The following is a 17,251-nucleotide window of genomic DNA, read 5'->3' on the forward strand; positions in this document are numbered from 1 at the left end:
AACATTATTGATAGCATGGCTAATTATCAACAGAACATCCGTGTGTGTTTGTGTCTGTAATGAAAGCTGTGTTGCAGGAAATAAAAGAAAGGATGTTTTCACAATATCTGAACTCAATCCCATACAGTATCGTAAAGAAAAGGAATTGCTGCAATTATATCAAACCTGATACCACGTTGGAACTTTGTTTTCAGACCTTCCTTATCACTACGAATACAAGCAGAGAAAGAAACTATTCTGTATTGCATAGTAAATCAACATTACAAGCTTAATAATCAATTGTTATCTAGTTGCATTACCCTCTCGCAATTCAGGGAATGGTTTTCCTTTTCAATTATTGATTAAATAAGTTTATTTCAGCTCAGTGGAAAATGCTGTAAACATGTACCGTACCGTAATTTTCAATTTTATTAAAAAATACAAGGAACAAACACAATGTTTCAAATACAAAATACAACACTACGTACTAATTAAGAAGTTGTAAATACCGGTATTTTGGTTATGCATTCACAAATCATTCAAAGCCATATTCTGAAATAATAAAAGTTGAAAGATTTTATATTTTATTCTTACACTACTTAAAAAAAGATATATAGACTATATTAAATTAAGATTTACCGTACATTTTATGAGTATTAAAGAAAAACTATAATAATTTGCATATCTAGGTAAATAAACTTTTGTAATGGGTTAATATGGCCAAAATTCATAAAATACACAAGACCTACCATATTACAAATTTCTCATAAATTGGTAGTTAAGCAGAAAGTACGTATATTTGGACGGATAAGATTTTACCACATATGGCTACTGTAGTTTACGTTTATATAATATTACATAATAAACTGAATTGATACCTATTTCATATTATAATGTATCACTTGCATGCAAGCTTATGTCTGAAATCATATACAAATAAAGATTAGATCCCTTGGTTTGTTACTCACTACGTAACACTATAATAAAACCACATTCATTCAGTATTAATTATAAACTATTATAAACTTAACACCTTGACGTCTAACACAACTATGTAACATTACTTAGCGTATACCATTTGGTAGCAATTTAATGGCTCCAGACGTTATTTCAAATTAAGCTTCATCGTAATGTAAACAAAGATAAGACAATCATCTTGTTCGCACTCCAGAAGTAGAGACAGACCGATGATCTGCGTATGTACAATCGTTACACATTCACAATAAATAATAATTTCATTAATTAAGAATTACATTTCAGTTTTATAATGATCCAGCGATCACACAATGCATGGTATATCTTACATTTGGGATTCATTCTAACGGCCTTTTTCTTCAAAATTACGATGGATGTACCGGTAACTCCTTCTTCTCCTTCTGTAAACTGCACCATTGAAACAAAGCTATCATGGTATGGAAGGGGGAAAGGAAATCCTTATTTTCTTCGCCTTTCCTGGTGATGGAGCTGATGTCTCTGAAACATTAGACTATTCTACATATATGACAGATTCCAGGACATTTTGTACTCGAAAACTCATGCCATGGACATTTAATCACCGAGATTTCGTAACACTAACAGTTGGTACCTGCGTACCTTCGGTCATGTGCCCAATAAGTACCAGTGGACTTTTGGTCCAATACGCACCATGACTACTACAGTAAAAATATACCGGTAGGATATACACTGTTGACTTATTTCAATATTTATTTACAGAAATTTTGCTATCTTGGAACCAGAGATTACCAGAATTAACTTAAAAAAGATCCGGAAAAGTTGTGGCCCTTATATACTGAGGGATATTATCCTCATCACGATATTCTTTATAACGGGACACAACAAGCTCAATTTGCTTGCAAACATCGTTATATTTCTTTTTTTACAGGAGATTTCCTACTCTGTAATTTCTTCACATCTCACTGAATTTCGGCGACCTTCCTTTGTAAGTGCTCAAGAAGACAGAATACAGACAGAAGATCTTTTCCAACTAGCTTATTAATCCTATTATGCCATGCTTTGCATGTAAAGTTACTTAGGAAACGTACTGTACAGATCCTGTGAAGTTACTTAGGAAACGTACAAATATGTCCCAGTGACATGTTTCTTTAGTGTGACGAAATGTCCCAGTGACATTTTTCTTTTGTGTGACGAAATGTTCGAATGACATTTTTCTTTTGTGTGACGAAATGTTCCAGTGACATTTTTCTTTTGTGTGACGAAATGTCCAAAGTGCAAATTTTCGAGAACGAAAAGTCCCGATTCGATATAACATGGCGCAAAAACACAAGAATTTCACACCATATTAAATACCGTGAAAGGCTTCAAAAAGGTAAATGACAATCACATAGAACGAGCCTGTTAATTGATGTTGCCATGGAAAAAAAAAAAAAAAAAACAAATATAATATGGCCATGAAGTCTGGACACATAGAGGAGAAGAGAGGGGATAGAAAAAGGAAAAGGAAGGGATTTATAGCATAAAGAGAAATTGAGAAGGAAAAGAAGGGGAAAGAGAGATGAGAAAAAGCAAAAAAGGAAGGATGAAGAAAAGGAAAAACAGGTAAGAAGATAAGAAGGAAAAGGCAAAAAGAAAAAGAAGAACATGACGAAAGGAAGAGTAGAAGATGAAGAACGAAGGCAAAAGGTAGAGAAGCAGATGAAGGAAAGGGAAAGAAAAGTAAGATGAAGGAAATGTGGGAAAAGGAAGAGAAGCAGATGAAGAAGGAAGGGAAAAGGAAGAGAAGCAGATGAAGGAAAGGAAAAGAAAGGTAAGATGAAAGAAATGTGGGAAAAGGAGAAGCAGATGAAGAAGGAAGGGAAAAGAAAGGAAAGACGAAGGAAACGAGGGAAAAGGAAGAGAAGCAGATGAAGGAGGAAGGGAAAAAGGAGAGATTAAGGAAATGAGGGAAAAGAAAGAAGAATATGAAGAAGGAAGGGAAAAGAAAATAAAGATGAAGGAAATGAAGGAACGAAAAGAGAAGCAGATGAAGAAGGAAGGAAAAAGAAAGGAAAGATGAAGGAAATGACGGAAAAGGAGGAGAAGTAGATGAAATAGGGAAAAGAAAAGAAAGACCAGGAAAGTTAGGGAAAGAGAAAAGAAGTAGATGAAGGAAGGGAAAAGCACGGAAAGACGAAGGAAGTGAGGGAAAGGAAGAGAAGCAGATGAAGGAAGGGAAAAGAAAGGAAAGATGAAGGAAATGACGGAAAAGGAAGAGAAGCAGATGAAGGAAGGGAAAACATAGGAAAGACGAAGGAAGTGAGGGAAAAGGAAGAGAAGCAGATGAAGGGAAAAGAAAGGAAAAATGAAGGAAATGACGGAAAAGGAAGAGAAGCAGATGAAGGAAGGGAAAACACAGGAAAGACGAAGGAAGTGAGGGAAAGGAAGAGAAGCAGATGAAGGAAGGGAAAGGAAAGGAAAGATGAAGGAAATGATGAAAAAGGAAGAGAAGCAGATGAAGGAAGGGAAAACATAGGAAAGACGAAGGAAGTAAGGGAAAAGGAAGAGAAGCAGATGAAGGAAGGGAAAAGAAAGGAAAGATGAAGGAAATGACGGAAAAGGAAGAGAAGCAGGTGAAGAAAAGAAAAAGGAAGACGAGGAAGAAAAATGAGGAAGGAAAGAGAAAAGAAGTGAAAAAGATAACGATAAGTAGGAAAAAGAAAAAAAAGATGGGGAAAGAAAGAGAAAAGGAGGAGGAAAGAAGGTGGACAAGAAAATGATATAAAAGAGAAAAGAAAAAAAACTGACAGGTGCACAGCTTCACTGTGCTCTAACTCTTTATGTAGAACTACGTGGGTGGTGCATGAAATGAAACAAGGAGAACAAGGAGATACAAGGATTTGTTAGGAGTAGGGGGTAGCATTAAGGGGTAATACGAAAGCCGTCTATTTCTCTGCCTTTACTATACTCTTGACAAGACCAGATTCAACATTTGATCATCAGAAACTCACCAACTTGTTTTTCACATAAGTTAAACGTAACACAAAACATTGTTCATCTGGACTTGTAGTGCTCATTCTGCTTACAGACTGATGCATAGCTTGAAAATAACACTATACATTCTACCTTGATCACAAATATTTATTATTACATCTTTGAAACAATAGGAACAATAAGCACTACCTATCTAGGCCATTATATTACTGCCAGACAGCACATCATCAATTATTATCACAAGTTAATAAAATAAAAACAATTAGAATAAAATATTAAATAAAAAACATTTGAAACCATTAACAAACAAGCATCAAGCACAATTAGAAAGCACAGCAATGGAATGCAACAGCAGCTATTACATCAACAATAACGGGATCTGATCTTCATTTTTTTTTTTTCGTCTTGTCTTAATCACATCTGATCACATAGCTGCTTTTATTATTGAAATCAAACAAATATTCTAATGCAATGGTAAAATTTGTCCCTAGAGACTAAGCACCACACTAACAGGGGAAAATCAGGATGGGGAGATGAAGCTTTGTGTACAGGAGCTGGAGACAGGGCCTTGGAAGAAAATCTCGTTTCAGGCTGTTTCGGTCCATCTTTTTGGGTCACTTTTAATTTTTAGTATTAGGCCATTTAGGTAAATAAGACATTTCGGTCCCACGAAATTTTTGGTACAGCATTTTCCGTAATAGGCCATTTCTGTACCACAAATTTTTTGGTACAGCACTTCGGCTACTTGGGTCACTTTATCATTTTTGTCATTGCTTTGTTTCAGTCATGTTGCTTGGTCATTCTTTATGAAATAAATTTAATTTATGCTCGACCATGCCGAAATGTAGTAATTATACACCTGGTAGCAGTCCTTTAATGCATGTCATTAAAGTACACCTACTCATTAAAGGTCAGGTCTTTCAGTCAATGACGACTCAGGTTACAACTGTTCAGCCAATGACAGGTCAGCTTTCTACCGTTATAAAACCGCAAGTATCGATTATTCTCGGATATGCAATCGAAAGAGAATTAGCGAAAAGTCACGGAGGCTGGAAATCCAATACTGTCGCAGAAGGTTATGTTCTGTTACTATAATAATTAGCGTTAATTGTAAATAATATTCAAATAAATTCAATTTGTCATCTCGTTTTTCAATGTCTAATTTAATTTCAATGCTATCTCTGTAGGTTCTTATGGCCTAGCAAGGTCAATGTGGACATCTGTTCCTCGGAAAAAATCAATACTTTCGCGTCTGCGCACATCTCACAACATACGGAACATTGCTCCAGGTCAGATACAATAAAATTAATAATATCAAGTTAGAAATATGGTCGAGCATAAAAAGTCGTATGAAACTCGCCTATAATGGTAATTAAGAAGCTCGTAGGAAAATTATTAAACTCGCTTGCACTCGTTTCATAAATATCCATACTCACTTCTTAATTACCTTCATTATAGGCTCGTTGCATAATGTAGGCCTACTATTAAATTACATTTCCTAGCAATGGTAAAAAAATTTTCAAAATGCAATACAGTTTCTGAGTGGAAATAAAATCACTTCCTAGAAACGGAAAAAAAAAAAAAGCTATTTGCAAAGAAACATAAGGCCTCTCCTGAACAAAACATACATCAAGAACCAGGAGCAAATCGTGTCCATTGTGGGAAGATAGCAGGACTACAAGACCAGAGGACAGTTGGATGTTTATTTAAGGACACTGGCCTACAAACTGAAGATCAACTCTAGTGAGCATGCGGCTGATAGTGGTAGTGAAGAGGAAGAAAATGAATAGTACCTACTCAGACAGAAAATTCCTGTGCAATTGCTTACAATAAAAATAATTATTCCTTACATTTCATTATATTTTAAGGGTATAATGACAGAAGTAGGTACCAATATGCCACAATCACCCAAAAAGTCAATACCAATATCCAAAGACCCAAAGATACCAATGACCGAAGAAGCATGGCCCAAGTGTCAGGTACCCATATATCTGTTACAGTACCTATCTGTCTGTTTACCGAAAATGTGGGACCGAAACAGCCGCTAACCGAAAATTTAAACGAAAATGTTCATGTACTGTACCATTTTCCTAAAGATGCTTAGTTTCCGAATAACAAAACCGGTACCACGCCAAAATGACCAGATTTTTAAATTTAAAAAGCAAATTATATGTACAAAAAATAACTTCGTACAGATATTGAAGACTTGAAGTAAACAAAGGTTTGTCATTTTCGTGAAAATTGTGTTTTTACTGCAATAACAATTTATATGCTACCTAGCCCTATAACATAAATAAGAATCGAAGTCCAGACTTTTTCCTTTATCGTTTTATTAGATGTTTGTAAATAGTGGGACGTGTACTGTATGTACCAGTACTGTACCTTAAATGTATGTTAAGACTCAAACTCGAAAGTTTGAAAATGGCACTTCGATCCTTATTTACAGCTAGAAATTAAGTTTCCATTAATGAAAGATATACGGTATACATACAAAGGCATTCAGAAACCAAGTGATTAATTCCAGTATTTTTGAGTTATCGGCACTGTACATATTTAAAACTGATCCTATGCATATAATTTCTTAGTTAACCCGGTATACTGTAGGCACTATTAACTTCTTCTAAGCCAATCCAGTCATTGCTTTAATGTGTGTATCCAATGCCTACCCACTTTACTGATATGATTCGGCTATTACTTTAATGTTAACTCAGTTCATAACTTTCCTCAGCAATTGCTTCACAGTTCCTCTTACCATTGTGCATAAACCGACAATATTGACGTCATTTGCTAAATATTCCTTACACTTTAACTTCAATTTATTATTGCTTTTTGTTTTCCATCTATAGGCCTATTATGAACAAATTGAAGACAAACTAAATGCTGAATCATTACCAATATTTAATATTACAAATTAATGTGTTATTGACCAGAATAATCTACTGGTACTCCTACAATAATACCAATGATGTATGGGACAAGGAGGAAGGGTTTTCCATCTTGATCAAGTTCTACCCACTTCAATGGACCCAAAATTAAAAAACTATGGTCCCACCATTAAGCTAAAATCTTGCAAATTGTAGTCAACTGTTTCGTCCACTGACTATTTTATGTTTTTTCCAGTCTTTCAACTTTAGCGCCTATTTGCTTAAGTTTAATCAAGATGGAGTTAATCAGTTTCGCTTCTCAATGCCTCAACTCTCTCGTTGTGAGATACAGTCGTGGAAATGCAGAATGTTTGACCAAAATGATATATGAACAATTTTGTTTATTTTCGTTTAAAGAATAATGTTCCCAGCTCCTGTACAGAATCCAGCAAAACATACTGGGTATATTATTAAATATAGCTTTTTCTCCCCACAATGGAAGCTCCCATTTATCACAAAATCAGATCCAGAATATCATTTATTCTAACGTAAGACATTTGAGCTTCCATAACTTCTCTTAATTATCCCAGAACATCTTCCGACAAGTAACTCTTTATTTACACCCAAGCAGTTGGCAATATAGGTACCGGCACTGTAGATAATTCAAGTTAGTGAAGAATTATTATTATTATTATTATTATTATTATTATTATTATTATTATTATTATTTCATGTAAGTTATCACTTCAATTACTTTACAAGTATGAATAGAAGAGTATTCTGGGATGGCTAAAAACAAAATTATAGTTTGTAGTTAATTATCATTATACATAAATTCAGTCAATACCAGGGAGCAATACTAAATCTTACACATGCTTGGAACAGTATAATTCTTTATCACCAACTACTTTTAGTTGAAAAATTAACCTGTAAGGTAATTTAAAATTAATTTTATAATTTACTTCATTTCATCACATTGGGTCAGAACCAGAAATATTTCTTAGTAATTATTAATAACTTTATTATTAAGTGTACATCCATTTTGGGATCCAATATTGTTTTATTATTCATCAGAGCTAGATGATGTCTTTCTTCATGCTGCAACACATTTTTTATTATTAATAAACAGCCAAATTCTCAGCTATATCTTTTTGCTAAAATTTATCACAACCTTCATGGAGAGATGGAATCGAAGTAAGATAGACTTATTTACAATTGTTTACACAGTATCTTTATAAGTCAATATTACAATATTTTTTTATCACTTCCGAAACAAGAAAGATGAAGTAACATGAATTTTTGAACATCTCAACAGATTTTGCCATTTGACTGTTGGTTTATGGTGATGAACTATGAATTTATGTTGAATGAAAAAGAAATTATGTGCCATGAATGAAACTAACTATTCAGTTCCTGTTAAGTAGCATTGTTATTTTACCCTTAATGGAATGTTTTGCTAATATTAATTGCAATTATAAGATTTTTACATATCCCATGAAATTTCTAATTCAAAACAATGAAGATTTGTTCATTTTCAGTGCTTTTACAAGCACAACATGAATACTGGTATTATTTCAGTCTAAACTCAACTCTCTGACATATTTGAGATCAGTTCTTTATTAGCCCTGATAAGTTTAGATATATATTTTTTCGTAATTTCTTTATTGTCTTACGAGATTACAGAATTTGATAAGTCTTTATTTCAGTTAATAGCGAGGCACATGTGAATAATAAATTTACCCTTTCACTGTTGGCCTGAAGGCTTCATTGCAGTAGGCTTAACAACGTCAAATAAGCAGTGAAAGGATCTAATATAATAAAAAGGCATTAATGTTACAAGATGATTGATGATGGTTGGTCAAATCAACAGCCAATAGAATACTCTTTCATCGACCTCTGGCTGCCAGAACTTCGTCGTCCATTCTACCACACATTATCCCTCAGGTTGCCCATATATGGTGAATGTTTGATTCCAAATGTGTGTGCTGGAAGGTTATCCAACCTTGCCTGTAACAGATATCATAAAATTGCTTATAATATAGTTTTTAACTCGTCAATTACTACGATTAATTAATGATTCACAAATTATTCTTATGATTTACTCACAGGAAAAAAATTCAGACATTATACTTTTTTTTTGAAAGATGGGACATGACAGTTAAGCGGCTGAGCTTGGAACTACAGTGCTATGTTGCCAATATGGACTACCATGCTGCCAGCTGATGAAAGCTAGCAATTGACGTTAAGATGGCTGACGTTAAAACATTCATTGACAATTGACGCGAAGGTAAGAAAACAATACAAAAATCGACAGAGAATCAAACACGAAACGTACCAATGCTAACATTGTGTGCATAATAAATGTCGCCAAGAGAGCTATTTAGCATTTGCCATGTAGGAACGGTAAGTTTGGCAACTCAACCGTTGTTACCATAGCAACAGGCCTACCACGCTATGTGACATCCAGTTGTTTTTCTGATCGCAACGCTCCTGTCATGTCCCATCTTTCAAAAAAACAAGTATAGTGCATAAATATTATGAAACTTCCTTTATAATTAATTAAAGAGAGAATATGGCATTAGGTTCGCCAGAAAGTGACGAGTGGATGGAGAGAAATACCCTAACCTTCTCCTTTTCTTTGTCAATCACTAGGATGTTAACAATAAATAGGGGGCAGATGTTGATGAAAAGTCATCTTCTTATTTTTCACACTAGGACAATGACTATTAATATAGAAATCCTTTCTATGTTAATATCAAAGTAAAAAAATAATTTCTTATATTGCATTTTTTGACGTTTTTGAGCTAAAAGGTCATTTGTATATATATTTTTTTCGGCATTTATTGGTCATTTTTAATACTTTGAAGAACTTTTAGATCATTTGGAATGCATTTTACTTTCTTCTTTACCGATAGGTCTGTTAAATCATTTTCTAACCAAATAGGTCAGTAGTAATTACCTACTGAGTAAGTGAATAACAGTGAAGTTTCAGTTCTGTAATTTGGAATAGACTCTAAAGTACATCCTTCATTCCACTGAAGGCTTCACTTCACACAACGGAAGTAATATAAAATGCTTGACAACAGCTTAGTTTAAGTGAAGGCTTTGACCACTACCATTGTTTTGTCAGTACGAGGGTGTCTTTAGAATTTATGTTTGGAAGGGGGGAAACTTTCTCCATGTCCTAGACAGGATGTGGTTCAGAAGGGATGTCTACTGTAGTAGACAGTATTTTTAACACAAAGATTGCAAGAATGCACGCTGCGCCCACAATTTGTTTTGTCATTCGCACTCCCTCATCCGGAAGAGCTGGTAACAAAAGAGAAACGCGGAAGGATGAGGAGACAGAGAATGAAGACACTGACATGAACCACTCTTGATTGAAACACATTGTAAACCCTCATTAAAATCTAAAGTTTTCCCTTAAAACCTTCATTTTGTTGCATGTTCTTTTCCTTTATCTCAGCTAAATTCCAGGACGTTGCCTCCTCTCTCCGAGATTTGCAGGGCAGTCATTGAAACAAGGTGACTAATTTTTAAGAAGTTGTGGTGCGAGTACGGTGAATAATATTTAAATGCAATTGTCTTTTAATTTTATGTAATTTCTCCATTAGTTTAAGGGCATTTTAATGATCATTTTAAGTAGATTTTTAGGTCATCAACATCCGCCCCCTAACAATAAAACTGACTTTTTATAGAACTATTCTGAAATATCTCACAGGTAGTTTCTGAGAGATATATTTGAGGCCCTAACACTCTAAATGTGCTAGTCATTCTCTTCTCTGCCTATCGCAGACCTAGAGTATGTTGACTTGGACTCATTTTTTTACTACTCTTATTCACTTTAATTTTTTCAATTTTGCTATGACAATCTTTACTATTTTTATTTTATTGTGGCACAGCTGTGGATAATTCACGGCATACTAGTGTACTGCGGCACATCAGTTGAAAATGGCTGCTCTAACTTTATGCATATAAATTCTTGAAACGTATCACAGTACCCTAATAACCTTAAAAATAACATCAAAAGTCTAAAAAACCACAAATTTAAAAATGCAGGTTTGTACCGTACTAACTGCCAGTAAGAGACATACTGGTACCTATTGCGATCATTTACTTTCCCGCTCTTTGTTGACTCAAGAACTTTTCTCGCATGACAGCCACACTAACAAGATCATTTAAAAACATTTTCGGAAGTGGGAGCGTGCCACGCAACCCACGTTTGCATAAAACATTGTTGAGCAAAGAGGGCTTCAAATGGAAAGGTGAGATGTGGACAAAGTAGCTTTGATACTGAGTAATTGATGATGATGATGGCAACAAGGACACAAAAGATAGTTGGTGTACATCTCCTTCCAATCATCACTTCTGGCTAAAACCTTTACAGTAAAAGCTACTTGCTGATTTACATTCAGTGAATTTCTTAAATTCTCCTTATTGACTGTGTCTGTTGTGATTTTGAAAGCATTATGCACAGTTAGTAACTCCTGAAGAACAAATAACCACTGGTATTCCAGAAGTTGGCGGTAATGCCTAATTATTCAGTTAAGGCTCATGCAAAAGCAGTACACATTGATAATAATTATAGCAGTGTTACGTTCAAACCTCCACATTCTAAATAAACATTGCTAACAAGTTATACCAAATTATGGAATGCGAGTGGTATATTAAAAGAAAGAGAAACTCGAAGAATTTTTATTTAATGAATTTGAAGTTGTTTGTTCACTCACTATGTTGCGCCACAATCACATAATGCAAAATGGTGACTCCGCAGCAGCATATACAATCTATATTCTGATAAGCAGCGACAAAATCAATCATTACAGTACAAAGAAATTACCAAAGACAATATGGAGGAGATGCACCTGACATGTTGTAGAAGTTTCTGGCAACTTGAAGTGTTAAAAAAACAATCTAGAGGTTCTCATCGACGTGTTTCAGAAGAGAAGGTGGAAGGAATTCGAGCGGGATATCAGAGAAGCCCACATAAATCAATTCGCTAAGCATCCCGGCAGTTCAACATTTTCCCATCAGGTGCATCTCCTCCATATTCTCTCCCAGTCGCGGTTCGTGGTTTTAAAATTGAGGAAGGCTCTAGGCTGAAATGGCAAATTTCCAAGGCCTCGAGCATGAATGTTTGTTTATTTATTTCTATTTGTTTATTTGTGTATTTCCGTAACTGGGAATTTTTAACACTAAGTTGTTATAATATATATATATATATATATATATATATAACGGGCACTTGACTTACTGTAATTCATTTGCTTGTAGATGAAATCGGCTCTTCTCTCTTTCGATATATTACACAGACAATTCATTGTTCTCAAATAAACACTTGCAAACGGTTCTCACAATCACAAGTTCACGACTGCATACAATACTAATACTAGTATTACGAAGGACAAGTCAAAACTAATTCGCGCGTTAGAATTTCCGTTGTGTTGTTTTCCCGTCCCTGACGGAGGTTTGAAAAACTTCCACTTTATGGGATACTAGTGATTCCAATATTGTGTCAACGAATAACTAAACAACGACTCCTCCTTAACATCGCAATGTTATCCTAAAATGCCAATTAGGCTTATGATCTACCGTAAAATGAATGAGAGAGCAGACACGTAACCTCAAGAATGGAGTGTCAGACATTGTTTCTCTTCTCTTCTCCAAGAGAGTTTCTTTTTAATTAAGAGCTAGAATGATCTACGCCTTAGCTGTACCCTTATTAACCAGACTCCACTAATAAACCACCCTGTCCTGTTTCTATTGTGCGGAAGAGACAGTAAAAGATTGAGCCTCCGTTATTACTAGGCTATATAACCTATCTCAAAAACATCTATCAGTACCAACAGTTCCAAATATATTGACCGTTATTAATGAAAGAGCCAAGTAAAATTTCAATATTTCTCCTCTATTGAAAATCTTTATTCTACTATTAAACACAAACAAATGTCAAGATCGTTTTAGATTTTTATAGAGGCGGCTCCGCCTAAGAGGCTTTAACTACGAGCAGCTACTGTTCTCTACGGTAATTTCTTTGTACTGTACTGATTGATTTTGTCTCTGCATAACAGAATACAGATTGTGTGCGCTGTTGAGTAGTCGCCATTTTGCTTTATATGATTGTGGCGCAACATGGAGAGTGAACATTCAACTTAAAATTTATTAAATGAAAATTGTTCGAGTTTCTCTTTCTTTTAATAGCACTCGCATTCCATAATTTGGTGTAACTTGTTAGCAATGATTAATTAAAATGCCAGAAGTTTGAACGGAACACCGTATAGAAGAGCACTATTACATCACTTTATAGTTACTACCGGTAGTAATAATGTGATTATTGGTTAGAAAGACTTCCTTTCAGATCTTTTAATATTAATTATGGTTTAAAACTATAAAAGTTGTCTTCACCACGTCTCTCCATAACTTATTACTTTATAATATGTGTAGTGACTAAAGTATTATAAAGAAATAAAATAATAATATTAGAAATTATATGTTGTTCCGAGTGTTAAACTAGTCTAATTATGACATATTAACAAGAAAATATTAATGTAAGGTCACCAGAAAGAATGAATAAGATGACATGAACAGTTTTCAACTACTACCGGTACAGTACTTTTAATTTATGGAATGTTGATGGCTGAACTACAGTAATCTCTAGCAAATCTGAAACGAAATCTTCGGGACATTTATCATCATATTCTTTACATTATAATTATAAAATATGTATTTTTCTAGGAGCGTGAGAGCTGTCTACAAAATTTTCGTCATAATCACGATAATTTTTAAGGTTATCTGACCTCAGAATTTTGCTCTGAAGAAATTGTTACAAAAAATGTACCCCTTTGTTATAATTATAACAAGAATCCTAAATAATTTACAATGCAAACTGATAGATAACTTGAAACAATGGAAATTGTTTGCTAGATTTCATTTCATTTATTGTATTCCATAGCTTGTACTTAAGACATTGTAGTCCAGATTGTAAAAAAAAAAAAAAATATATATATATATATATATATATATATATATTATATATATATATACGATACAAAAATATATACTATAATATATAGTAAGTATATTAGTTTAATTTACAAGCATAGATACTTTCTCACTTGAGTAGAATGTATGAATAAGGAGAAATGTTTTAACTTTCGTTGTAAAATTTATCCCCTGGCTCTCCAAAGCTTTAAAAGCTTAACAAAACAATAATCGTCTTCGTATGTGTAATACCTTCTCAAACTATCTTAAAGAAATATCTGCACACCAAAAATTTAAGAAAGTCCTTTACAAGGATTTAATTAAAAACTACTTTTACAGTGTGAACAAATTTATAGAAAATTGCCATGATTGACTAGAAAAAAGAATGTCTTACTTAAAAAAAAATCTGCTTCCTCTTTTCCAGGTTCTGACTTAAAGATAGGATGTCTTCTCATGGAGGAAGTATTGGTTCCAACTGACTCCCATATTCGAAATTTAAATTATCGTCTCTTCCCATCTTGGGTAACCCTCCCTCATACCAGATTTTCAGGACACGCTTTTTAGAATTTAATTTTCTTCGCGTAATTTCTCCCCCTTACTTAAAAAAAATTGTCTATAATAAAATTACTGATATTTCATATACGAGTGTCTCAGAGGAATGTAAAATACTTAAGGATAATGTCGTTTGCTTTTTGTTTATGGATTTTGTGATGGCAATGCATTGACTGGTGTTGAGGAATACAATGTTTTCCCAATCGAAGGGTTCCATCTTCTGTGTGTTTCCCCTGTTTACCGAACGTTATCTGAAACTAGTATGAGGCTGGAAAGAGAACCTGTACTACCTGATATGAATTTATAATTCATGGAACCCATAAGAAAAGCAACCTTAGAAATTTGTCTTTTGTAATTATTTTATTCTTACCGAGTTTGTACTAATAAACTCATTGGAACAAACAAGATGCAGCATTTTCAATAATGTATGATATTAAAATATTCTAAAACGTAGAAGTAAGTTTACAATGTCTCTCTCCATTTAAAAGTTCGCCTATCAATAACTTTCCAACCATTAATTTCAGACAGAGGTCTGCATCGGACGTTTTCGCTCGAGCGCCAAGTAGTTCATAGCATAATCCGATAGGTAGCGCACATGCATGATGGGTAAAACTGTCACGAGCGATAAATCCTCGAACGGTGTAAGCTGAGCATTAGACATTCGTTCTTGTTACAGTGATGAACTGTGTAGTAACATCATAGATGTCTTTTTCCCTCCGGTCTCCCAACTAACACTCTATATGCATTTCTGGATTCGCCCATACGTGCTACATGCCCTGCCCATCTCAAACGTCTGGATTTAATGTTCCTAATTATGTCAGGTGAAGAATACAATGCGTGCAGTTCTGCGTTGTGTAACTTTCTCCATTCTCCTGTAACTTCATCCCGCTTAGCCATCATAGATGTTTATCATTTCAAAACTTTGCAGTGTTTAACTAACCTCTCCATAGTACAACTACAAAACTTGTTTTAAAATGTAATACAAATGTGTAGGTAAATGTTCCCCCCCCCACACACAGGAGTGATTCTGTTTTTTCCACATCTGATAGATGTTATTGGATGTAAATGTAATTATTATAAACGGAGAACACAATCATGATAATGCAAGAACCGTATCAAGTTTTCTAGTAATAATAATAATCTCTAATAACTAGTGTATCAATCTTTGCGTCTGTAACAGTTGTGCAGCATGATTATTCGTTTTGTTATATTTTCTGTGACGTTATCTCTGTACTAATATTGTTATTAATCTATTGCTATATCAATAATATTTTGTAAAACGTTTCTACATTGTCGCAATATATAGGCGGAACACTATGTATGGACCTATCATATTATATATGTGGTAAATCAAATATTGAATAATTATTAATTAGCAATAATAACTGTATATCGAAGTTTTTCATACTATTTTATTTATAATTTCATGTTTTTTTAGTAGGTTATTTTACAACGCTGTATCAACATCTTAGGTTGAATGAGATAAAGGTGATAATGCCGGTGAAATGAGTCTGGGGTCCAGCACCGAAAGTTACCCAGCATTTGCTCATATTGGGTTGAGGGAAAAGCCCGGAAAAAACCTCAACCAGGGAACTTGCCCCGACCGGGAATCGAACCCAGGCCACCTGATTTCGCAGCCAGACGCGCTGACCGTTACTCCACAGGTGTGGACAACTTCATGTTCCTGTTTTGGTACGTTCCATTAGACTGTTCCACTAAACGTTTGTCATAAACGCAGAAAATAAAGCCTTATTTTTACCATGTGAGCAAAACATACCGTATGTGTATCTTATATGTCGCCTTCCATACAAGATAAGACATGTCGGTGAGATGACCTTGTATTGCGCTTCTATTTATTACGAGCGTATCACGACCGATCTTACCTCACTCGAGGGTACGACATTCGACCGAGTTCAAGCGAGCGATTAACTCCAATGCAGCAATCTGATTTCGGACATTGTTATATCAGGTTAAATCGATGTAGATTAACCCAAACTACATTATCCTAAAAAGTATTTTACAGCTCGATTCAGGAATTTTGGCCCTTGCAAAAAGTAAGTAGATAAACTAAGAGCGAGTTACTCATCAGTACTGGCGGTCTGGGTCACACAGGTCAGGCCGCGCAGTCATGACACCTAACATTTCCTTCTTATTATGTCGCGATACACTCAGTCTTGAAACACAATATTCTTCCACACGTCCCGTTACTAACCACTACATCTGTTGACTAAACAATGTCATGATGACTTATATTTCATTTTTCTCTATTATTACGATGTACCGAAGTAGGCTACATATGATATTTCGGTGCAGAAATTCTGCGTCATCATATGATGATAGAAGAGTGGAACAGAGAAAAATTCTCTCTGGCACCGGGATTTGAACCCGGGTTTTCAGCTCTACGTGCTGACGCTTTATCCACTAAGCCACACCAGATTCCCATCCCGACTGTTCTACACTTCTATAATCATATAATGACGCAGAATTTCTGCACTGAAATATCATTGTTCTTCGGTGCATCGTAATATATGATATGCGAAAAATAATCACTTTGTGGTTTAAGACGGCGCTTATTCCGTCGGATCCCGGCCACTTAGTCACTCTTATGAGTGCACCTCTGCACAAGTAGGCTATGGACCTTGTCCCACTGTCATACATCTATGGCGCAGTGCATGAGGATAGGCCACTAGAGGGAACCCAAGAGATGGAACTTAAACTGAGAGGATTCGATCCGGCGTCGGGATGGGAATCCGATGTGGCTTAGTGGATAGAGCGTCAGCACGTAGAGTTGAAAAACCGGGTTCAAATCCCGGTGCCGGAGAGAATTTTTCTCTGTTCCACTCTTCTATCATTCTTCCTCTAGCCAAACAACCAAGGACAGGGGCCATTAACGCTGAATCGAGCTGTACATTCCTCCTGAGACACACTGTATATTTGTAGCTCTTTAG

The 17,251-nt window shown here is 34.9% G+C and overlaps 1 protein-coding gene across 4 annotated transcripts in view; it reads right to left on the reverse strand.

Annotated features, from left to right (window-relative positions):
• Positions 1-385: 385 nt before the first annotated feature.
• LOC138698501 (uncharacterized) overlaps positions 386-17,251 on the reverse strand; it is a 149,443-nt gene continuing 132,577 nt past the window's right edge. For all 4 annotated transcript variants that reach the window (XR_011331882.1, XR_011331884.1, XR_011331883.1 and 1 more), the window contains one exon: positions 386-8,777. Coding sequence is in view for 1 of the 4 variants with exons in the window: in XM_069824479.1 (XP_069680580.1) it covers positions 8,694-8,777 (84 nt within the window). In the remaining 3 variants the exon portion in view is untranslated. The remainder of the gene's footprint in view (positions 8,778-17,251) is intronic.

The sequence above is a fragment of the Periplaneta americana genome, chromosome 4 (genome assembly GCF_040183065.1).
Source record: "Periplaneta americana isolate PAMFEO1 chromosome 4, P.americana_PAMFEO1_priV1, whole genome shotgun sequence".
NCBI classification, from domain to species: Eukaryota; Metazoa; Arthropoda; class Insecta; order Blattodea; family Blattidae; genus Periplaneta; species Periplaneta americana.